Source organism: Dysidea avara, chromosome 8 (assembly GCF_963678975.1).
Source record: "Dysidea avara chromosome 8, odDysAvar1.4, whole genome shotgun sequence".
NCBI lineage: Eukaryota > Metazoa > Porifera > Demospongiae > Dictyoceratida > Dysideidae > Dysidea > Dysidea avara.
This window is the reverse complement of record NC_089279.1, coordinates 23,562,829-23,586,542: the sequence shown is the minus strand read 5'-3', so window position 1 is coordinate 23,586,542 and position 23,714 is coordinate 23,562,829. Positions and strand designations below refer to the sequence as shown.

At 36.5% G+C, this 23,714-nt stretch overlaps 2 protein-coding genes across 7 annotated transcripts; one reads left to right on the top strand and one right to left on the bottom strand.

Annotated features, from left to right (window-relative positions):
- Nucleotides 1-2,271: 2,271 nt before the first annotated feature.
- Nucleotides 2,272-13,296, top strand: LOC136264380 (broad substrate specificity ATP-binding cassette transporter ABCG2-like). The gene is made up of 18 exons (XM_066059109.1): nucleotides 2,272-2,381; nucleotides 3,834-3,958; nucleotides 5,741-5,935; nucleotides 5,987-6,046; nucleotides 6,150-6,264; nucleotides 6,397-6,549; nucleotides 7,945-8,102; nucleotides 8,699-8,853; nucleotides 8,904-8,984; nucleotides 9,064-9,230; nucleotides 9,288-9,353; nucleotides 10,801-10,883; nucleotides 10,935-11,024; nucleotides 11,671-11,795; nucleotides 11,854-12,008; nucleotides 12,060-12,149; nucleotides 12,201-12,283; nucleotides 12,938-13,296. Exons 3-18 carry the CDS (start codon nucleotides 5,748-5,750, stop codon nucleotides 13,092-13,094), a joined length of 1,926 nt encoding a protein of 641 aa, XP_065915181.1. The 5' UTR covers nucleotides 2,272-2,381; nucleotides 3,834-3,958; nucleotides 5,741-5,747; the 3' UTR covers nucleotides 13,095-13,296.
- Nucleotides 13,297-15,921: 2,625 nt separating this feature from the next.
- LOC136265141 (uncharacterized) lies at nucleotides 15,922-23,323 on the bottom strand. Of its 6 annotated transcripts, none has more exons than XM_066059941.1 (7): nucleotides 22,273-23,323; nucleotides 21,910-21,956; nucleotides 21,329-21,475; nucleotides 20,400-20,534; nucleotides 19,830-19,950; nucleotides 16,264-16,402; nucleotides 15,922-16,213 (listed from the first exon to the last, which is right to left on the bottom strand). In XM_066059941.1, the coding sequence occupies exons 1-7, from the start codon at nucleotides 23,282-23,284 to the stop codon at nucleotides 16,018-16,020; spliced, it is 1,797 nt and encodes a 598-aa protein (XP_065916013.1). In that variant the 5' UTR covers nucleotides 23,285-23,323; the 3' UTR covers nucleotides 15,922-16,017. The 6 variants fall into 6 exon arrangements, 5 of the variants coding, with proteins under 5 accessions (XP_065916013.1, XP_065916014.1, XP_065916016.1 ...); XM_066059942.1 differs by lacking the exon at nucleotides 15,922-16,213 and adding an exon at nucleotides 19,702-19,779 and having other exon boundaries at nucleotides 16,268-16,402; XM_066059944.1 differs by lacking the exon at nucleotides 15,922-16,213 and adding an exon at nucleotides 19,702-19,750 and having other exon boundaries at nucleotides 16,268-16,402.
- Nucleotides 23,324-23,714: the final 391 nt, after the last annotated feature.

The window sequence follows — 23,714 nt, the reverse complement described above, 5'->3', positions numbered from 1 at the left end:
TGCTGGCTTAATTTTGAGCACAATACTGGTGCTTTGAAGCATCAAGCATAGCACCATCCAATGTTATTGTAAGATTTAATCCTTTAATTCTCTGACGAGGACCAATGAGCATATGTAGTGATTTCACTTCAATCTGTTAACAACCAGCCATGTGGAGACATTTTCTATTTCAGCTTGAAGAGTTCAACTGCAGAAAGGTCACTATTGCTGAAGTGAAGCTCAGTATCATCTGCATACATATTGATGTCAGATAAAGAAATAGCATTTGGTAAGTCATTGACATAGATAGAAAACATCAAGGGTCCTAGAATTGAACCCTAAGAGACTCCCACTTTGATGGAGCCACTAGCTGACAAACAACCTTGAAATGTAACTTGCTGCATTCTATTATTTAGAAAATTTCTTAACCAAGAGTGGGCACTATCACTAAAGCCATAACAAGCCAACTTTTGCAACAAAATAGAATGGTCCACACAATCAAACGCCTTAGTTAGGTCCAAGAATATAGCCCTAATATATTCACCATGATCAATAGCACCAGAGAAGGAGTTTGAAACATGTAGCAGAACATCCTGGGTTGAATGTCCATAACGAAAACCTGATTGTCTTTGTGAAAATAAATGATAGCTACTTGTTAAAATGAGCAATTATCTGATCAGATACAACCCTTTCCAATATCTTAGAGAAAACCGGTAGCACTGAGATTGTACGAAAGTTGGACAGCTAGTGAAGAACCAGTGCGCGGTTTTGAAACAGGTGTGACAATAGCAACTTTCCAACAATCTGGAAAGACAGCTGACAAAATACTTTTATTACTTACAAGCACAACCATACTGACAGGTGAGACCTTAACAAACTTTGTAGGAATGCCACTGCCTTATGACTATCTAGGTGAGAGCATCTACCTCAGACAGCTTTAAAGGTGACACATCAGGGATATTGTTAATATATGAGGTAACAGATGTATGAGAAGATGGTAAGTCACTAACAGTTTTTTGAGCAACAGAGAGAAAGTGCTGATCATGTATGATACGTATTTTATGTCTGTTTATCCTGGTGTCCCGATCAGTGTGTTGGCTGTTAGAAGAGGTTTCACTGTACTCCAAACAGGGCTGCCAAGACATGCTCCCCCAGGAAAAATTTACTAGTGTGGAGATGCAATTTAGGTTAGTTGTCACAAACTCGAGCTCCCCAAATTAAGGACACAATAGAAAAAACCTTTGTAAGGCCACATAAACTTAATTCTTAATTATTAGTTTCTCATCCGGCCCCGCCCACATTGCCACTTTTCTTACCTCATCATGGATTTTTTGCACCACTGGTGGCTTAGTGCAGCCATCCAGCACCTTGTAAAGTTGGTACCTTGCTAGAGCAGTCTAAGAAAACTGCATTCTGAGTCATTTTTAGCTAGCTAATTCAGCTATCCAGTTAGTAAAAAAAATTAAAATCTGCCCTCCTGCACTGCTATTTTTAGTGCAGGAGGATGAGAAACTAATAATTAAGTTTATGTGGCCTAATATTAAAATTTTGGTCTCAACAGGTCTGGTTAATACTCTGAAAGAGGAAACCTCTGCAAAATATTGGGTCCCAAAATGTCCAAGGTTCCATTGTAGTCGCCCGCCTCTTTGCAAAAAGGGGGAAGACAAAGTTTGGTGTCAAATGCTAGAACCCTAGTGCATGCACCCTCAAATCAACCCCTACACTCTGCTTACCAAGGAAAAGAGACGTGAATACCAACAACGGGTTCATGAAGTAGAGAATGCCTCATGTACTCCTTTAAATTTCACCACTACTGGTGGAATGGGTGATGCTACTACTCAGTTTTATAAGAGATTGGTCAACCTTTTGAGTGCAAAGCACAGTCTTTCTTATGGAATAGTGATGGGATGACTGAGATGTAAATTAAGCTTCTCTTTGTTGAGATCAGCAATATTATTATGTGCATTCGAGGTGCCAGGTCCAGTTTGCACTGTCCTGTTGGTGAGGCACTGATTACTGTGCAGGTCGCTGAAACCGAGGCTGAAGCCTATATTTAAGTTCACTTGTATTTGCTTATTACGTACTGTTTAAAGAAAATTTTTTTTATATTTTCTAAAAAAAAAAAGAAAGAAAGGGGCGGGTGCCGCCAATTGGAGAGGCACTTGTTTGACCACAATGTCTAACCATAGATAATAGACACGTCTATTATCTATGGTCTAACATGTCTAACCAATCTGCATCGGCGCCCGCCCCTTAAGTTGTATTTATGGCATTTTGACTTCCGTTGGTTTTCTTTGTTCAGTGGTCAAAAGTGGTAGTGTTAACGCAAGTCAGTTAAACCGGCATCTTCCACTTGAAGAAGTTTACGAAGCTGGATTGCTGTCACCTCGATTGCTGTAAAGGTAGCTTGTATCAACGCATGCAGTATCATGTCATTCGTTTATGCACCGGCATGTCACGCCCCACCCTCCCCCAGGCCATTCTTTAAATTATAAAAAAACCTTCCCCAGGCCTGGCAGAGGAGTGGCGGTAGGGATTTCAAGTGACAGATTTTCCCAGTGAATCGTATTCAAGAGGGAGGACTGCCGCTTGCTTATATTGGCATGCATGTGAAACCACTGGGGTTCGGATAGCGCTTCCGTATGTACTTTCTTTTTGTAAGAGCCGCCCCTGAAATAGCTACTTATTCTGTCTGCTTATTTTGAGGCATGCTGTCCTGCCTTCTCTATGGGGTTGATTAATTCATGAGTCGATCGATAGCTAACCATGCAGGCAAGGCATGCAGCGAGGCATGCAGGGCATCCTTCAGTGCTGCATGGTCATAGTAAAGCTCGTAGTAAAGCTTTAATAACAATCATGTCATGATATGCCGAGGGGTTAGCTATCAGTATTTGACCTGAGTCAAAAGAATTTTTTTCTCAAGGCCAGGAAATAGCTACTATTTTCAGCCAATCACATGACCTCAGTATAGACCACTCCTATTTTTGCGCACAACTATTCTGTACTAATCTTGATAGCTACATTGTTTGGTGTTGTAAATAAACAGTAAAGGGTCAAGAGTAGCAATGTGAGGTTAGGCTCAAGGTTAATAACAGACTGTGCACTTTCATGCTACACACACACACGCGCGCGCACGCGCACGCACACTAAAGCCATACACACCACTACACATGTATACACATAATAGCTTTCCATTAGTGATTGGTTGTATAATGTTTCAGACATTTGAAATGAAAAGATTTGCAACATTTTTAGCATGTCAAGCAGTAGCTAGCTACTACAAGGTTCCACTGCTTGTCATTCTGCTCCTATATACAAAAAAGGCTGTATATAGAATTCATAATTCATTGTTAAAAAAATTCATCGCTTGAGGACACAGGTGAACAATTTTTAACATGAAAATTTAACTCGTGAAAAATTCTCGCAACTTACATTTATAGAAATATGGCACTTTGCAAAAATGTCATGTTCAATAAATTTCTATTGAAAAACTATTTTAAAAGGAATTGTGTACCACCTACCTTGTGGCTGTTTAGCAACTTTCCGGGTGTGATGCATTTAGAGCAACTCTCTGCAAGCACAGTGATGTTATTATAGAAGCCAAACTCACAGAAATTTAGTCATGTCAAAATGGCTTAAACCAATGCGATGTAGCAAATTCCCCCCATACATTTTGTATTGGGCATTTCGTGAGCATGTACGCAATAACCCATGACACGTGATAGATACCTCGGATTCCAGACCAGATTTGGGAGCAGTGAATGGCAATTTAAATGAGCTAGCTATAGCAGAAGCAAATCAGAGGAAGTTTAATTGCATTATTTTGAGGTTGAAATCACTTTCTTGTTCTGTAGCAAATTCATTGGTGGATATTTGGAAAGGAGCATTCTAATGGCATTCCCAGTGACCTCTTGACTATTAATCCTGACTACATTAGTGCTACACACTGAAACAAAAACATTGTGAACTAGCTCTGCAGGTTAGTTTGTGAAAATGTAGCTAAACACAATGATGTCCATTTTGTAGCAAACGTCTTTATATGCCTGTAAATTATAAGTACATTCCCACTAAAGATGTGTGTTAAGTAGAGCTGAAAGGATGCATGGTACTTATCATTTATAATAATTGGTATGTAGTGCACTTCACTTTAACTACATTAAATGCTGCTAAGCCATCTCATTGTTTCTACTAACAAAGCCAATTAACCTTTAATACATTACCAGCACGTGAATGCATATCAAAACTAATGTCAAATTTACTGGATTCCGCAAGGTTTTGTCCATTTCCAGTAAAAATTACACCACCTCATAAACAAACCACTGTAACTTCCGCATACTTGGTGTAGGATAACAGTCTGTACTTTTGGGATTTGTCCACCCACGTAATCAATTTCTCCAATAGGCTTTATACGGAGTGCACATTATATTGTAATCAACAATGAATAAGTGACACTGTGGTAACGTTACAAATACAGTACGGGCGGCATTGTATAGGACAATTCATGGGCTGTGTGCTGTAGAAATTATGGGTGCTAATGCCTGTACTTTTGTGCTTTCTGAATATATTACAAAACGCATGTATTTTGTATTGGATTATTTAGGGGAATTACAAGGAATGACAAGGTTTTATTTAATCAGCTTGTTTGAAAAAATCTGAGGTGGTGAAAGGGTTATAAAGTAGATAATGCATCATTTTAATGATTAATTCTTTAGAATTAAGGGTAAAACTTAGAAAAAAAATTTGACCATTGAGGTTTTGGCTGTGATTTGACAAGATTAACAGATTAGTTTTGATATGGATGTGAGGATCTTAGCCTAGTTATCTAGACCTTATCATTGTAGACAACTCCATCCACTTTCAAAGGTGCTACACTACAATGATCCTTTCTTTGACTCTATATAACTGTGGTAGCAAATATATAGGATCACATGATATAAAATGCATGAAGCTTATCTATAGTATGCTGAACCCTCAAAAATATTTAATAATCCATGGATGAAGTGAAAATACATTATTCGGCTAATTTGTAGTACTGCTTCACACACAGTAATCTTTTCATTCAAATTTCTGACACAAGATTAATATGACCAATCAAAATATTCATCATACATTTCCTATAGGAAGCCATAAAAGGCTCACTTATCAAGTTCAGTTATCAAGGTTCAGTTCAGCTTGTATTATTCTACAGTATAAATTTTTGCAAATGATAATTTAATTAGTACGATTTTGCTCTAAATGCGCAACTGGCTGAAGTTGGATAGGTCAGGCAAAGCTTATTCACAGTTTATTGGTACTGTTTGTGCAACACTCCAGTTCAGTACTAGCTAGCAGTTTAAACTCAACTCTGAATATGCAGAAAGTACAAGGATATGTGTGTGGAAAAGTTATGCATATACAAAATGAAGAGAGCATGATCAGTGAGCTAAGTATACTACAGACACTACAAAAGATCAAAACAATACGTAGGTGGTACACACAACCATAATCATCCTAAAGTGATAATTAATACAGGTGTGGTAGCTACAAAATAGTCTATAGGTGTAACTAATGATACAGGATGAGGACATTAGGTATACAGTAGCTAAACATTATAATGTCACACATATTCAGAGTAAACAGTTACTTTTCCACACTTGCATGCATACTGTGTGGCAATCATATATGCGTAGTCTATAGTGCTATGTTCTGACAAGTTTAACATTAGAGGGATTTTAATATAAACTGTTTGCTTGTTCATTGTAAACAATATTTTGGTGTTTAGGAGTACAATGGCTCAAACCCTGGCTACAGGAGAGTCCATATCATTGAGCAAGCGTTCCACTGCCCTACAATATGGAATACTTGAGAAGGAACTAGCGGAAGGAAATAAATGTGTGTCATTTCACAACATCCATTATGAAGTATCTCGACAATTTTGTTGGAAAAAACAACCAAAGACTATATTGGATAATGTTAGGTGCCAATCCTTTGTTTTACAACATTCAACCGTTAAGTTACATTTTTATAGTGGCATTATGAAAACTGGTGTAAATGCTATATTGGGTCCAACTGGTAGTGGTAAGACCACGTAAGTTATTATTGTACAACTGTGTATTCACTGCTTACTGTAAATTAACAATGTCATTTAATGTCTGAATCTAGTATGCAATAGTCTGTTTATTTGTTCACAGGTTACTGGATATTCTTGCTGGTCATAAGGATAGGAAGGGGTTGAGCGGAGTGGTATTGATCAATGGTGAAAACCAGCCAATTGATTTCAAATTAGAATCAGCCTATGTTCCACAGGTTAATATCAATCTGTATAGATATACACATATCATCAATGATCAAAATGATGATACCAAGTGTACTAGCAGTACATTATCTATTTCTACTTTGTAAGTTTAGAATGTATGCGTATCTTTTGTGTCCACATAGGCTGAAACTTTAATGGGGACACTTACTGTTAGAGAGAACATTGCCTTCTCTGCTGCTATGAGGTTACCATCAACATCCACATGGAATGATAGAAAAGAAAGAGTGTGCCAAGTTATTGATGAGCTTGGATTAAAGGAAGTAGCAGATAGCAAAGTAAGCATATAGTATTAATTTGTTCTTCCCATGTGCAGTATATGCAAAATCACCTTTCAGACATGTGTTAGGACAATGTAAAAATGTGTGGTCATAAAGTAATCTGCCCAGATATTTTAATTCGTGTTGTTTTCCTCTTACCTAGCTACCTTTCTACATTATCTCAGCTGTTCATTTCAAGCATTCACCAATACACTACGCAAATGCCAATTGACAGTGATGCAATTGACAGTGATGGTATATTTACAAAAGGAACTCATTAATTTTGTGGAAAAGTAATCAAAAAAGTGGCTGAAAAAGGGCTCCTGGATCCTGTCTAAGAAAGTCACTTTATAGTCAAGCGGTGGTTGCTTTATACAGCTGAATCAGTGTATAAATAGCTCACCTGACTTACCTTTGTCTCCCATTTCTTCCCCAAGTACTGTGTACTAGGTGTTGATTTGAAAAAAAGAATGGTGGCTTTAGTGCAGCTGTAATTTCCGTATTGACTGGATTGATAGCAGAAGCACTATAAGATGGGTAGAATTGTAACACTATAAGATGGGTAGAATATACCAAAAACAAAGTGGGCAATCAATCCAGTCACTAAGACTATACATACATACTCCCTGAAAATTAATTATTATTGAATAAGGAAGTGGCTACCCATAGTAGAGGTGTACGATTATCTAGATATATTTGATTATCGAAATACCATAATACTTATTGAGGATAAGGATGATAGGTTTATTAATCTAGGTAATAGTAAACTTCCATAAATTGCTTTTATACCTGACGGTGTAGGCACTGCCTGGGGGCTCCAGCTCTCCTACCACTTGGGAACATTGTTAAGACTAACATTTTTCACTTTTTTTGTAGTCTTCAAATTGCAATTTGCTCACTTTACTGGTTACAATATTGGCAGTTTACTAAAATAAATGATTGTTTCTAGTTATCAAGATATGTTGGATAATCGAGATAAGTTCAAAGGAAATATTGAGATATGTCTAAATTAGTCATCGCACACCTCTACTATTCAGGTAGAACATAGCTGAATGAAGTGGAACGGCCACACTACATTTCAGTACCACCGATTTAGGTCATTGTTTTCTTTGATAGAGCTAGCATGTATTGGTCTGCTAGTCATAAATCATATTACAAAAAGAAGTAAACTAAGCCAGACTTTATATTATTTGGATCACAAACAATGAAACATCTATACCTGCAGCTATATAATACTAGTTGACATTTATTCCATACTTCAGCCATGGCTATACTATTAACAGGCTGCATATACAACTGAGCTAAGCATCCACTATATAGTACAGCTGCAGGAGTAGATGACCTCCATGCATTGTTTTGTTGCTTTCTATGATCCCTACTCAAATACAAAATTTCCTTACACTTGTTTATTAGGTTGGAACAGAGTTTATCAGGAGCATTTCTGGGGGAGAAAAGAAACGTACTAGTATTGGAATGGAGTTGATCATTGCTCCAGGGATTCTATTCCTGGATGAGCCGACCACTGGACTGGATGCATCATCTGCTATATCTGTGATAAGATTATTGAATGAGTGAGTGTTGACTTTTATTAGTAGTATTTCTCCTGCTATATATTACTGGGAGAGTGCACCCACAGATAGTTGTAAGTGCACTAGTGGGTCATACACTCTGATTGGCTGGTCAAACTGATATACTTGCTACACTTCAACTTTAGCTAATCTGATTGAGTACTTGAATATCATGCACTTTCAAATTGCACTTAAATGGTTTTCATAATTCTGTTTCCTCAGAGGTTGCTTTATAGTGCAATTAATGTGATTTGCACTCCTACTATTGCCACGGGCACATTTGTGGCAGACTTAATCACTATGTAAACATTTTGGATATAACAATTTTATATCCCAGTGCATATCACAGTCATCATTAAGCTGATTTATTATTCATCACGAAATAGCACATGCAATGTATTTATCTTACCCCTCTCTACTTACATAACGTGGCTGGTTTCAAGGTTTGCTTCCACATGCTACGTAATTGACAACCCGCGCACTGGGGTGATAAGGTGATTATCACCCAGCATGGCACTTTGATCCTCCCACTACTGGAACATATATGTGACTCATTTCAAATAGGTAAAAGTTAATGTTTCTTTCAATTTAATTTTTAGTCTCAGTAAACAAGACCGGGTGATCATTATATCCATTCATCAGCCAAGATACTCCATTTACAAATTATTTGACACACTAACACTGCTGTCTAAAGGAAACATGGTATACCATGGCTTAGCTGGAGATCATGCCTTACAATATTTCAGTGATAATGGTACTGTTATGATCTTGATGTAATGTACTTGTGACATTGATGTGTTGTAGGTTATGAATGTGAACAGCACAACAACCCTGCTGACTTCTTTTTAGACATTATGATTTCTTGTGAAGCAGAAGAAATAAATAGTAAGATATGTAGATGAGTATAATGCTCTTCTTCACTACAAGCTAGCTACAATTAAGAACATCATCTCTGACACTACAGGTGGCAAGCATTCACTCAGTGAAAGGACTGAGCAGAACAAACTTGTTTTGGCCTACACACAAAGCTCACAGTATCATGAAATCACAAATGAACTAACTGCAATATTGGAACAAGCACCAAAGGAGACTAGGAGTGTTTCTCAGGTTTCTGACAGTTTCCAGTGGCAAGTGTGTTCACAGGAAGACATCTAATGTGCATAATACAGACTGTTTGATTTTTTTTAGCTTGGAGTGCTAGCTGTACGTGAAGTAAGAAACCTACTGAGGAGCCCTATCGTCTTCATAGGACAAGTATGTATGTATCATTATTCTCAACACAATATACAGTAAAACCTTTAAAATCAAGGGATCAATTGCAACAAGTTGGATTAAGCGGCTTAATGGTTTAGACATTGAAGTATGCTTTAGTTATGTTTTCAAACATATTTGACATGGCCAATATAAACTATTGCCAGCTCACCAAATAAATATAAGTCTGCCAATCATTTTTTTACATGGCACATGATGATGCGTAGGTAGTAAATTAATCAACCTACAACTCACCTGTCAACAGTGGTGGAGGATGTGAGGGGGGGAGGGGCTGACCAGAGTATAGAATCTCTGGTAGCAGGGGGTCCCCAGAAGCTGTAGCCATTTTAGCTTTCACAATGTCTTGAAGTTAACTAGAATTAATTTATAGGTATAATTTGAAGCATGTTAACTAAAATACCAACTTTTTAGTCAAATGTATTTAAAACAGGCTTTTTGCAGTCAATAAAAACCTCCTTTGGAGAAGTTTTTAGCTGTTGACTACAGGGTTAATAAATGAGCAGGACAATACAGTGGTTAGACAATCAACTCTCAAAGTAAGAGGTCAGTGGTTCATTTCCTACAATTTTGTAGGAAAATTATTTTTTTGATTTTAGACTACTTTTAGGAACACCTTTTTTTATAAAGTACTTTGGCTACTCTATATTAGTGTATTTGAGCATTATATTAAGAGTATTTCACGGTTTGCAGCCCCACTCCAAGAAGGATAATTTTGGTGCGATACCATTCTGAGGGGGGGTGGGTAGCCCCCTTAGCATACTGAGGGCGGAGGGGACTTTAGACTTTTCCTCCACTATGCCTGTCAATTGATGACTGACAACAATAGAAAAGTGCTGTACAGCATTGTTGCTGATGTCAAAGGAAAATTTCAGCATGGGTAGCAGGAAAAATATGTGTGCATGAAACTGTCAAAATTATCAATAAACTCTCCTACTTTTCAAACATACTTAGTGAAGTTATTATGAACATCTTTAGTGGGACCATGTATCCCACAGGCCTTTATAAGGCCTTCTGGTATACAGGCTCTGCCTTTACCAAGTACTTTAACCATAATAACCATAACCATAATAAACTGATAAAAGGTGTTAAACAAGAAACATCAGGTTATAGGGATTGAAGGGGAGAAATAGGTTACTGGTATAAGCTACACACTGATAGTTGATACTGGAGCCTTCTGATCAACTCTCTGTGCCTCACTGCCTTTGTTGCTGTAACTATCATTTAATATACATCAAGCATCAAAGAGAGTACAGCCAACAACTATTCTTATCACTAAAGCTGTTACAATTGCTGCAAAAGGGTAGTAAATTTTTCATTCAGTGTAAATCATGCAAAAACAACCCATGCACACGAGCCCTCAGCCACAATAAAGGGTAAATCGTACTTTTTAAAATTACTATATGTTATTAGATATTATTATTTCATTCAGTTATTCATGGCAGCAGTCTTATCAATTATCTTGGGTGTGATATTCTTCCAACTAGAAAGCAGCTACGCTGGGTTCCAAAATAGGTTGGCAGTGTAAATACTCATGTATACGTGTAACAATGGTATTATGTTTAGAATTGGTGCATTCTTTTTTGTCACCACAACTGTAGTGTTTGGAAGCACACCATCCATAGACTTGTTCATACGTGAGAGACCACTATTTATGTACGTTATTGTATAGCTAAGTATATCCCAAAGTGGGGGAGGCCTAAGAAGCATGGTATGTGAGCGAAGATATAGGTTTAAGTTTTATCAGATGACAATGGGTGATGTACATGTGAGAAAAAGATATAATAGATATTGTACTATATTAGAGAGTATGAATAGGGAGAGGTAAGATGGGATAATACTTCATGACTTTAAGCAGACATAGAATGCATTCTTTGCTTTGGGTGATTTTTGTTGCAAAGAACGCTAGTGGTGATTCCAAGTATGTGATTCTTATACTGGGATGCACCAGTACACTCAGGCAACATTTTAGATTTACTTCAAACTAAATAAATAAAAGTGACGACTAACCCATGCTGGGATATACACATAAACTACAATGTCTATATCAAGAGTCAATAATAGAGGGGGAGAGTGTCCAACACTGTATAGGGTATCTAATAAAGTGATTCTGAGTAAGTCAAAGGGATTCCATCAGATGTGTAAAAAGTTCACACTGGCAGAACAAGGAAATGTGATGATTTCTCTTATAGAGAATACTGAAAATTACAGAGTTTTGCAGCCCTTTGACCCCCTTATACTGTGTTGGATACTCTCCTCTCCACTATTATTAATTCTTGGTCTATGTATTGCTTATGTTTAGCCACCAAAGTGCCAGAGGATATTTCAGAGTGTCAGCATTCTTCTTTGCTAAAGTGTTTTGTTTTGTAATACCCATGAGATTCATACCAGTTATATTGTATTCCACTATATCATACTGGATGTTGGGTAAGCCAGTAATAGGTAAGTGAGCATAATTATACAGATGTATATGTGTCTGTGCTAGGGTTAAAGACAGAGCTGATCAACTTTGCTATTTACGTGATAACTTTGTCATTAGCAGCTTGTGCTGCATCTTCAACAGCATTTTTTGTTAGTGCTGGTATTAGAGTGTTTGCCTTAGCAGATGTATTGATTACTATAACATTCGTTTTCCAATTGGTATGTACATGCAGTGCAAATATGTGTAGTTTGTCTGTATCAATTATACAGATATTTGGTGGATTTCTAGTAAACTTCAACTCCGTGGTTGACTGGTTAAGCTGGCTACAATACGTCAGCGTTTTTCGTTATACTTTAAATGTAAGCTTGGTGTAAATTATGCATTGGATGCCTTTGGCCTTCCAATTACAGGCATTATTTGAGAATGAACTAAGAGGGTCTGTGTACTGTGATGGGATCCCTACCCACTCCTTCAACACAACTGTCTTTGAATGGTAAATTACAAGAATTGTATATGTCTGTGTAAATGTCCACCTGCAGGAATTTATAGTTTAAGTACAACAGTATACTATAGTATAAGTGTGTGTATAATAGTATAAGTGTGTGTATAATAGTATACTATAGTATAAGTGTGTGTATAATAGTATACTATAGTATAAGTGTGTGTATAATAGTATACTATAGTATAAGTGTGTGTATAATAGTATACTATAGTATAAGTGTGTGTATAATAGTATACTATAGTATAAGTGTGTGTATAATAGTATACTATAGTATAAGTGTGTGTATAATAGAATACTATAGTATAAGTGTGTGTATAATAGTATACTATAGTATAAGTGTGTGTATAATAGTTACTATAGTATAAGTGTGTGTATAATAGTATACTATAGTATAAGTGTGTGTATAATAGTATACTATAGTATAAGTGTGTGTATAATACATGTGTAGCTTTCATTAGCTGTGGTCCACATCACCAGACTTTGGTTAGCTATGAAAAACCGATTAGGGAGGTAGTAGTTCAATGTATATACTGTTATCAGTTTATTCCATGGTCTTCATGCATTGGGATTTAACAACCACAGTACCTGTACTCAATGTTCTTTAGCTGTTCTTATTTTCACAGCTCATTGAATGTCTTTTTACAGTGATGATAACCGAACTGTAATCGGTGATGTCTACCTTGAATCAGTTGGATACCTTCGTTATAACATTTGGTACAATGAATTAAGCTTGTTCCTATACATTGTTGTTGTACTCATATTTGCTTATGTCACTTTGAGGTGTGTGAAGAAAGAGAATTAACTGTAAACAGATTTTGTTGTAATTGTATTAAGAGTGAAGTCTTTGTGTATGTACTAAATGCTAAAGGAAATATATCAACCAATGCAAACATTGAAAAACAATTATGTCAATTACTCTACCTGTACTTTTGAAATGGCACCATATTTCTATGAACAGAATCTAAGACAAGCACTGTTTTAATGATCATGTGATGCTTCAAAATCTAATATATACCAATCTATACATACATTGTAAAATGAGTACTTGTGATATGGCAAGAAGCACTAACAATGCAAGTAAAACATTAACTTATTTTTTTCTTCTTCCTGGATATGTTATATCAGTAATAATCACTCACATAATTCATAATATTTAGCTATATAACTCCAATCAAGGACATATATGGTAGTAGTATGTATTCATGTATGGATGAGCAGTAGTACTGATCAGTAGATTATCGTCTAGTTCATAATACATTAAGTGTACATGTGTTAATTAAACTTGGGCTTTTCATCTTTTGACAATTTGTTCCGTTGGAAACTTTGCCTCACCATTGTGGGTACACATTGGCAATAAAATATTAATGGACTATGGAAGGAAACACTATTATGAAGTTGGTTAAGTTTTCTATCATAACCATAGTTTGTAAATCTTTTCCTCTGATAGTTTTGACAAATTACTTGGGCCAGGCCAGGATATCAAATCTTTAGATTTGAAATCAAATGATGAAAAAAATTGAAGTGCAGTAAATGTGGCTATGTAATAGTTATACCATGGCTGTGAGGGATTTTCCTGATATAAGTTTGAAGGCCGCAGGCCCGAGGGTGTATATATCAGCAAAACCTAATGCTGTCGTGGTATAATTAGTGATATATGTTACTCTAGGCACGCTCACCTCAGGGGCGGATCCAGGAGTTGGCAAGGGGAGGGGCACAAAAAGGCTAAGTTGTATAGGTGGTTGAGCAGATCATTTGTTAATTAGTTACTGTATTTTTGAAGCAGCAGACCTAGTAGTGTCTCACTGTTTATTTTTGCCTTTGCAGATGGTTTTGAAAATCTGTTTAAATATAGTACTAGTATTAATAGTGAAGGTGAAGGTTATGAATATCTGAAACACCAGCTACTAGGCACTGGCCTATTATGCCCAAAATTTTACCTATTATGCTTTTGAGCATTGCTCAAAAATTAGAGTAAGTGACTGCTCTATTAGAGTATCTAGATCTTATTTCTGCAAAGTGTGAATAACCAACAAAGAAACGGTTTAATAAGTTATATTACGTGTTTTTAAATATGAAATGCACTAATAATACTATTGGCAGTGAATATTTGCTTTCTTTCAGGTGCGCGTATTGCGTATTTAATAAAATTTTCAAACATCGTCCCTATTATGCTGGCATTATGCTTGATGCTTTCGGTCACCTATTATGCTTTAAATTATGTTGGCATAATCGGCCGGTGCCTACCAGTTACACGATAATTATTTTAGAGGCGCTTAATACACATGAAGGTGCTGGAACTGGGTGACAGTTTGACAGCTGTTTTGACTTTGATTTCAGGTGAGTTTGTAATAAATGGTAGTAATGTGCATATTTTTTTCATAAGCTAAAAATTGATTTTGGCCTGACAAGGTTTAGTATTTCAATCAAAAGAAGTTGGCTATGGTTAATTCCTTCACAAAGGAATGAGGGGGGGGGGCATATCCTGGATCCACCATTGCACTTGATAGGTGAAAGAATTATAGAGCACTCACCCTGTTTCTTTTATACATCAGTATCTGATGATTGATAGTGGTTTAATGGTGTGGGCTAATGCCTTCAGAACATTCTTCATGTGTCATCAAGACTCACTACAGTGAGTCATGCGGCCAAGAAAGTAAAAAGCACATACCTCACAAAAACAAGTGTGAGCACTACTGTGAGTTATTTACATGTAGCAACAGTTTCACAATTCTCACCATAATTCACATGATATTTACCATTTTAAACCCTAGAGTGCATAGACTTGTGACAACTTTCAACTCAATAAATTATTAGACACAAATAATACTTATATCACTCACATAATATGAGATAAATCAGTGAGGTCAAAAAAATTTTAAGGTAGTATCCTAACAAAAATAACTTGTTTCCATCTATATGCATATGGCTATACAGTCACTGTGGCAAAACTCATCTGCATGTGAAGGAGCTGTGTTTGCTAGAGTAATACTTGGAATGACCAACATCAAATGCAACCAAAATACTATCCTATTAAAACATCAATACTTGTATATTCAAGAGTTTTGTCCACTATTCTCATAATTATTCTAATTAAACAGTCAACACTTTAGTGTACATAGCATAGGCGGCAGAAAGGGGGGAGGGGGGCTAGGGGGCTCAGAAAGATATCACATGAAATTATCCTTCTTGGAGTGGGGCTGAAAACTGTGATCAAGATCGAGATACTCTAATAGAGTAGTCACTCTAATAAAGCAATCACAGTATTAGAGCAGTGTGTAGCGAGGCATATTATGTAGTTTATCAGTATAGATTCGTAGCTGGTGAGGTGGGCAGCTATTGACAGCTGGTTGTGACCTTTTTTTTTTTTTTGTCTCACCTTACCAAAACAGAGACAATGTAGATCATTTCCATAAGTCTGGGTCAGCCCAGACCCCCTCGTATCAACTACTTCCTCCGCCCCTGGTACATAGTGTATACAATAATAGTAATTTTTCTCAAAGATGTTATCACTTCTCATCTTAGAGATCGATCTACAATTGATACATGACACATTACAACACAATATTATAACTGGCACATCTGTACAAATGCCAAGACATTTCCATACTGTATAATATGTTTCACTGCACTCATACATACATGCATGTCTATCAAAATTGACCGTATAAACTATATAAATGTTTTGCACCTAAAAAGATAGTTATGTTGCTTTATAGTATAATAGCTTAAACATCAAACTGAATTTCGTTCATATCATATCCTTGATATTCATAAACTTTGAGTGCGAACTTGCACTTAAGGTCTCCACACATGGCTACAATTTCACCACTGCCCTCATCAAACTCATCAACTGAAACCACAAACTGCTTCTCAGAGAGCCAGTTCTGTAGATCACACAATGAATCACTGGGTTGCCAGAACCTAACAGAGAACATAAGTACATCTAATAATAGTACATATACATAACATACTTTTTTGATTCTGGCTTCCAATCCACAAAACTATTGGAAATATTTTTGCCTTCCACTTCTAATGGCTGAAAAATCAACATGACAGAACCTTTCTCAAAGTAATGAGGTGACCGAGAATGTATCTCAATAATCTGATTGACTATAAGATCAAACAGAACATATCACATGTGTAAGTACATTTGATTGGAAAATTTTTAAATATATATAACCAAAGCCAACCATAACTGGCTTTGAGGTTTCTCTTATTGTTCTTCCTATCTACAGATGCAATGAAGATTTTATAAGACAAACTAGTGCTCTACCAATACAGAAAAATATTTACCAATCTGATACCAAAGCCAATTTATGCTGATATAATTTTGTGTATGGCTATACAAAAAGGTTGTAATATATTTATGTAGTGCCTGTATTTATTTGCAATAGTGTTTTATAACAAAGTAAATCCCTTCCAAGTTAGGTATACTAACCATTCAATGGTGGAATGCATTACTATCATCTGTAACTGACTGTATTAATTCTCCATTTTATAAGTATGTGGATGTCCTTAAGCGGCACTGTGACTCACTCCTTTGATAACATTAATATGATTATAACTATATGCATGTTTTGTGTGTGTGTGTGTGTGTGTGTGTGTGTGTGTGTGTGTGTGTGTGTGTGTGTGTGTGTGTGTGTGTGTGTGTGTGTGTGTGTTGTAAGTTGTTTACCTTGGTTGTCTTTGTATCAGTTATACCTTGCTTTGTTTAGTTTTGCGTGTATTTTTTATGTATTGTAATGTGTCCCTCCGGGCAAGGAAGAACGACTGTAGCCAATTGCTCGGAGGTTAAATATATAAATCAGTCAATCAATCAATCTAATAGACAAATAGTATACCTAACTACCCTGCCGATCTGTACCAAAATGGCTATAATATTGGCATTGATTTGATGGAATACTAGAGAAGTTATAATCAAACGGTACGGTTGTACCGTTTAAGTAGGGATTGTGGTGAATGTTTTGCACGCCGCCGAAAATTCCGCCTTTAAAAATCATCCTACAGACATTGTATGCGGCGAAAACCACCTTTACGGAATAGTACTAGTCCATATAATAAATTAAATACAACAAAACACTTACAGGTGGCCAGATATAATTTTTTTTTTAAAATCGCCTAAAACTCCAATTTTAGTATCACTGCCTCACTCACTGACCACAGTCGCAAGCCTAGAGCCCAAACAAAGCAGCGCATGGTCACCATTTTACGCTACAACAACAAAATCACCAGTGGGATGTGCCTTTTGGGGTTCTGACGAGTGTACGCCCTGTGCGCCTTGTCTTTTCTTTTATCTTCATTCAGGCTGCTTGTCTTCTTCACCCAACGAAACCATATCGAGGCGTTAATTTTCCATATCAACACTTTCTTTAAGCAGGATAATAGATGCCACAAAATTATTTAAGGTGCTTAGAGTATGCTACTGTACAGAGGTATTGGTACTCCACGATAGATCACAAGATCATGCCCATTCTTTATTCTATGTATATCGATCTATCGATTGAGACCACGCCCCTTTACGCTAGCTGTATTTGTGACCACACACCTTCAAGTTGGTAGGCTGATTCGAGATACTCTAGTCTAATAATCGATTGAAACCACGATGAACACACCCTTTTTGGGCAAGCACACATCTTTTGCAGGCTGACTAGAGATACTCTAATACAGCAGTCACCCTAATAGAACAGTCACACGTTTATAGTTAGCTGTATGCTTTAACAAAAAACTAAACAAACTAGTATATTAAAAATTATGAATTTAAAAATGAAGTAGGGATCCAAGTGATAAAAAGTAGTGAAACAAGAGATGAACAATGGTAGTTATTACAGCATAACTCAGTGGGAAATCCCTACTTTGGCATGGTATAACAATTATTTTGTGTCCAATGCCAAAGTAGGGATTTCCCACTGAGCTATGCTGTAATAACTACCATTGTTTATCTCTTGTTTCACTACTTTTTATCGCTGGATCCCTACTTCATTTTTAAATTCATAATTTTTAATATACTAGTAGTATTGTATTACAGATGATTATTTTTGTAATGTTCTGTACATTTTTTTGAAGATTTCTAATAGAACAAACATATAATTTACTAGCACTATCTAGATTTTCCATTGGTAGATCTATGAAATTATGAACTTTTACTATTGCATAAATTTAGCTAGAATTTTCATTTATAAAGTAGAAATTAAGTGAGGTGATCAGCTGTGATAGTAGCAGCTCAGTGGTTAAGGATAGTATGGAGGTCCCTGGTTTGAATTTTGGTAAGTTTTTTTGACATTTTTCATGTACTTTTTTACCCCGTAGTGACTGTTCTATTAGATTATTTTGACCCCACAATTTACAGTTATTGGGTTTTTGCCTTGTAACTCTAGCTGTCAATGTAATCTCTTTTAAACCACCGATTTTAAAGTTATTCCTATACCATGGAGTCTGGTTGTTAGGTGCATACGCCTAATAAAAGTTCGTGAAAAATATCACAATTAACATGTAGTTGTTAAGCGCATGCGCCTAATAAATAAACTTCGTCGTGATTATTCTCTTGGGGTGGTGTGAATTGCAGTCATTACATGTACCTGAGTCCAGTTTTTGTGCATGAATCCTTCGTGTGGAACATACTGCAGAAGACACTTCGCTTGGTAAGTATAGTAAAAGCAAGCATTTTGGTTTTGTACTTTGTGAAATTTCGTGCTATACACTTCTAGCATTTCTTCTCTTGTATAACTTCGTTTCATGTTGGAGCTTCATGTTTGAGCTTCATGTTTGTTCACATGTGCTTATTAACCATGATCAAGTACAACAAACGGGTATGCGCTTAACAGGTAATATGTGCTTAATAAAAAAAATTATATATGTACACTTAACAACCAGATTCTATGGTACGCGGTTTACCCTGTACACGTGACATGTTGGCCTTTTTAACACAAATAATCATCCATAGCTCTATGACTATTAATCAGAAGCTTGGTATGTGATTGTGCTACAATACGTTCTTAAACTGTAGGGGGTTGGGACTTCGATTATTCTTTTCACACACTTTACACAAACCATTATAAAATGCAAATGCGTAGCTCGATTTTCTTGAGCTTAGGCACAAAACGAAGAAAAAAATGAAGAAATTAAGCCGATTTTTGAAGGCTTATATTATACGATTACGTTAGGCAATCTTGCTCAAATTTGGCATGTGGGGTGCTGGGTATTTGCAGTTTAAAAATTATTCCAATTCGAGAAGGGAGCATGGAGCTACGTATGCATGAAAATCACGTTTTGTTTCTTCCTGTAAATATACTCATGTTGTGGCGCGCCAACTTTCTTGGCCGCATGACACACTACCATGTGTCTTGATACACATTGATACTCTATAGCTAGTTGTTATCAATGTTGTGCATATCATTATAGCAGGGACATACCATACAAAACTCAAGATTTAACAGGAGATGTTCTTTTTCTACTGTAGCACTATAATCCAAACATGTTGGTGAATAAAACTACCGTGCACATGAGTACATGTCAAAAGAATAACTGGTACTTCACAAACCTGTTTTAACTTTACGATCACTGTCCAATGGTCCAACAACTACCAAGGCGATTTTGATAATAACAGTTTCAACATCAGATGGTTCTCCCATTCCAGAATAAACTTGAATCTCGTTGCTGAACTATGCCACACAAACATACTCATACACATAAGACAAAAACACTGTAGCCAGCAAGTGACAACATAATAACTGCCATTACCATAATAGTCATAGATAATGTATAAAAATATAACCTGTAATTTTTAACAACGCAATATAAGGGGTGAATGAAAGATTACAAGTATTCCCATATTTGGATGTAAGTTTATTGTTGAAGACTACATGATCCGTCATGTGATTGGATTGAGGTAACAACAGCAACTTGCTATATAAATATAAAAAGGATCCAATGACCAACATTCTGAGTCTGTGAGTAGAATCAAGAAGAAGAATTACAGTCTAAGAAGTTGAGACTGGAGAAAAGAAGACTGGACTGAGATAACTCATAGTCTACTTTATATTGCTAATAATATTGATAACAAGGGGTCATCTTTTCAGGTTCTATATACCCACACATCAACAATCCTTACAGCTGATTTATGTTTCTTTGGTAGTCCAAACAAATTGGTAGGTATTCTCATTATTTTTACACCAGCATGATGTTCATCACTCTTATATATCTTAGTTTGGTTCTTGTAGTATGGGTCCAGTATAATGGAAATGACCTGCATAGAAAAAATAAAACTTATTCATACAAAACTGCACTCAAAAATTTGTAAAGGTATCAGTTACTCTAGCTATAATATTATTACAACTTCTTTGTGGCCACATGAACTTAAATATTATAGCCTCCCATTCAAACTGGTAATGCAGATATAAATTTCGTTTTTAACCCTAAATAGCTGCTTGAATTACATAGCCAGAATGCAATTTTTTAGTCTGCTCTAACTAGATACTAACTTTATTTTGTTGCATAATAGCTCCAAGCAGCCACCAATAGTACAAAAAAATCATTGATATGGCAAGGAAAATGGCAAAGAGAAACTAATCACAGTGGCAGGTCCAAAGGATGGCACAGGGGACATGTGCCCCCCACTCTCTCTCTCACACACACACACACACACACACACACACACACACACACACACACACACACACACACACACACACACACACACACACACACACACACACACACACACACACACACACACACACACACACACACACACACACACACACACACACACACACACACACACACACACAAATCTATTATAATAATTATAAGATTGAGATACCCTAATAGAGGATCAGTAAAATACCCTAATAGAACAGTCACCTCATGTAACACTACTAAAAATCCTCTACAGAGTATGAAAAGTTGCATCTACAGCACCAACCCATGGGCACACTTATAGCTATATGTAGCCTGTTAGGAATCTGGTCTTTTCTTATATGAAAATTCACTTCAGGTCCATATGTAGCTGAACTCATGCTGAAACATATAAATCTCAACCTGTTTTTGCCATCTTGCTATAGCAAACAGATAAGAATGGTAGCCACATCCAATATCCATTGCTCCCATTATAGTGACATTGAGTCCTTGTTCTTCTTGTTCTTCGTGAATTCCTTTGCAAATCTCAAACATGACCTTAGCAAATGACTGTAGTAAAAATCAACACATTAAGCTGGAAATTGTTTATTTATACCTTTAAAACTTTTCATAAATACCAACTATTAGAATATAGTAACTATGACACTATTACATGCACTGGCACATTTAATGCATTGACATAAATACAAAGCTCTCCAAATACATATGCAATGTACATAAGCACTATAATATTAAGCTATTATTCAACTGCTAACAGAGATCACAGACAAATGATCATGAATGCATTTCAAAAGGGTACATACGTATAGGATGAGAAATTATGGCCAAAGCCAACATACATAGTCTTTTATCATAGCAGAGAAGAGTAGGCTTTCACTATCAGTAGCTTCAATAGTTCAACAGTCTCATTGTATAAATCAATAACATGCATAACTTCAAACAAATTAAAATACGTATGTATGCTAATTACATTACACATTCACCTTGTTGTCTTTAAAGATGTTGCCACTATTTTCTTTCATATCATTTTCTGTGTAATGCAGATAAATGTAATATACGTATCAGTACAAAAAACCTATCTAATGATAGTCTCTGGCCTTGGCAAGGACCTGCATGGTTTAACGGGACCACAGGAAACAGTGACACAACATGGTTACATGCATGGCCACAGACTAAATATATCAGGCCAAACACTTGCTCCACATTGGAATGCAGGCTAGTGACCCACAGTCCAAGGAAAAACTGAAGTCAATACCTAGCTACTAGCAGCACTTCTCCAAGTCTTTATACATGTAGCAGTTATCAAGAATGGGCTGACGAGACTTGCTAAAATTTGATATACATACCTCTTTGAGGATGCTTCATACTATCAAAATTGTCCAATGACTCCAAATGGCCACTTAGTTCATGTGAAATATCATTAGCAATTTGTACACTTTTGAACACTCTGCCCAGACCAGCATTAGTAGCAAACAGTGAAACTAGCAAGAAATGCAAATCATTTTTAAGTCGATACCACTTTTTAGCCTTGTAGTGTTTTGAATTAGTGCATGAATCATAGCAAAATAATGAGATATCTTTATGCCCCAGTTCTGGATGACTTCGTAGTAAACACCACCACAATCCATACAATATTGTTAGAATAGATAATACTAATAGGACATAGTCAAACCATCTCAAAATAGAAACAAAACGAAGCTTGGAATATGAACATCTAGTCAATATGCTATCCGGTTGTGTGGCTGTCTCCTGATAAAAACAATCAAACTGAATGTCAAAGTCTTGAAATAATACATTGCTAATGATTAAAGCTATAACAGCAACAACACACTGCAATGACAGCTTAATGATATATCCAATTAAAATATCCCTCCTCTCATAGAATTCTCTGTGCATGTAGTCCACAACACTGAAATTTGTATGTGGGTATTCCCCTGTGTCCCTTTCACGTAGTGTCTCCAGCTTTGCTGCATGAAAAAAGAAGAAATCTATTCTAGCACTGAAGTAAGCTTTCCATAGGTATTGTGGGGCAAGTAGGAGAACTCCATGGGCTACCAGAGCTAGTGAAAAATTCTCTGAAAATGGTAGAAAATCATTACAGAAATTATTGACGTAGTTAGCTTGGTTAATGGTATAATTGAACGGAGTAAAACACGTGACAGTGTTTGGTTCTGGTCTCAGGAAGTCGACGACGATGTTGGAGACGCTCAACCCCAAAATCGCAGAAGCAACATAAAATATAATGTTATCCCAAAAGAAGAGCTTTTGGTCCAGTCTTTGTGGCTCCGCTTTAGCCTTAGACACTTCTGCTGACACAGCGTTCACAACTGGAGCTGAGGCGGTAGGTAAATCTGCCATGAGTCGAGTTGTAGATCTATATAAACGCCTCCAAATAGCTATATCTGAATATTTATATGAACGAGCATCATCTAGAACGTGCGCACCCATAACCATTGTCCTCAAAGGTAGGGAGTTACAGGCTTACAGTGCATCTATTTAATCAGCTGCCCGGGCAGTAGCTATAAAAGGCAATATTTTGATAAATGGCATACCTGATGTGCTAGCGGCTGTTCCGGCTCTGCAGTGATTGATTTATTAAAGCTCTTTCCAGTCGGCATAGCTAGCTGTATTTCCTGATCAGAGCTGTACAAACAATAATTATCAAAATCCCGGCACACAGCTGGTTACAGTTAACTACAACAACTGATGTAACATCGTAGCTACATAACTGATTACACCGAACTACGAAACAAACTAACAGACCAATACCAATCACAATATAGACAAA

Excerpts from the sequence above, each read along its gene's own strand:
- LOC136264380 (XM_066059109.1), top strand. The coding sequence starts at position 5,748 with ATGGCTCAAACCCTGGCTACAGGAGAGTCCATATCATTGAGCAAGCGT. Across the intron at positions 6,047-6,149 it reads ACTGGTAGTGGTAAGACCAC|GTTACTGGATATTCTTGCTG; the intron begins GTAAGTTATTAT and ends ATTTGTTCACAG. Across the intron at positions 11,796-11,853 it reads TATATCATACTGGATGTTGG|GGTTAAAGACAGAGCTGATC; the intron begins GTAAGCCAGTAA and ends TGTCTGTGCTAG.
- LOC136265141 (XM_066059941.1), bottom strand. The coding sequence starts at position 23,284 with ATGGCAGATTTACCTACCGCCTCAGCTCCAGTTGTGAACGCTGTGTCA. Across the intron at positions 19,951-20,399 it reads CAAAGAAACATAAATCAGCT|TTCAGCAACGAGATTCAAGT; the intron begins GTAAGGATTGTT and ends TGTGTGGCATAG. Across the intron at positions 16,403-19,829 it reads TGATCGTAAAGTTAAAACAG|TCAATCAGATTATTGAGATA; the intron begins GTTTGTGAAGTA and ends TTGATCTTATAG.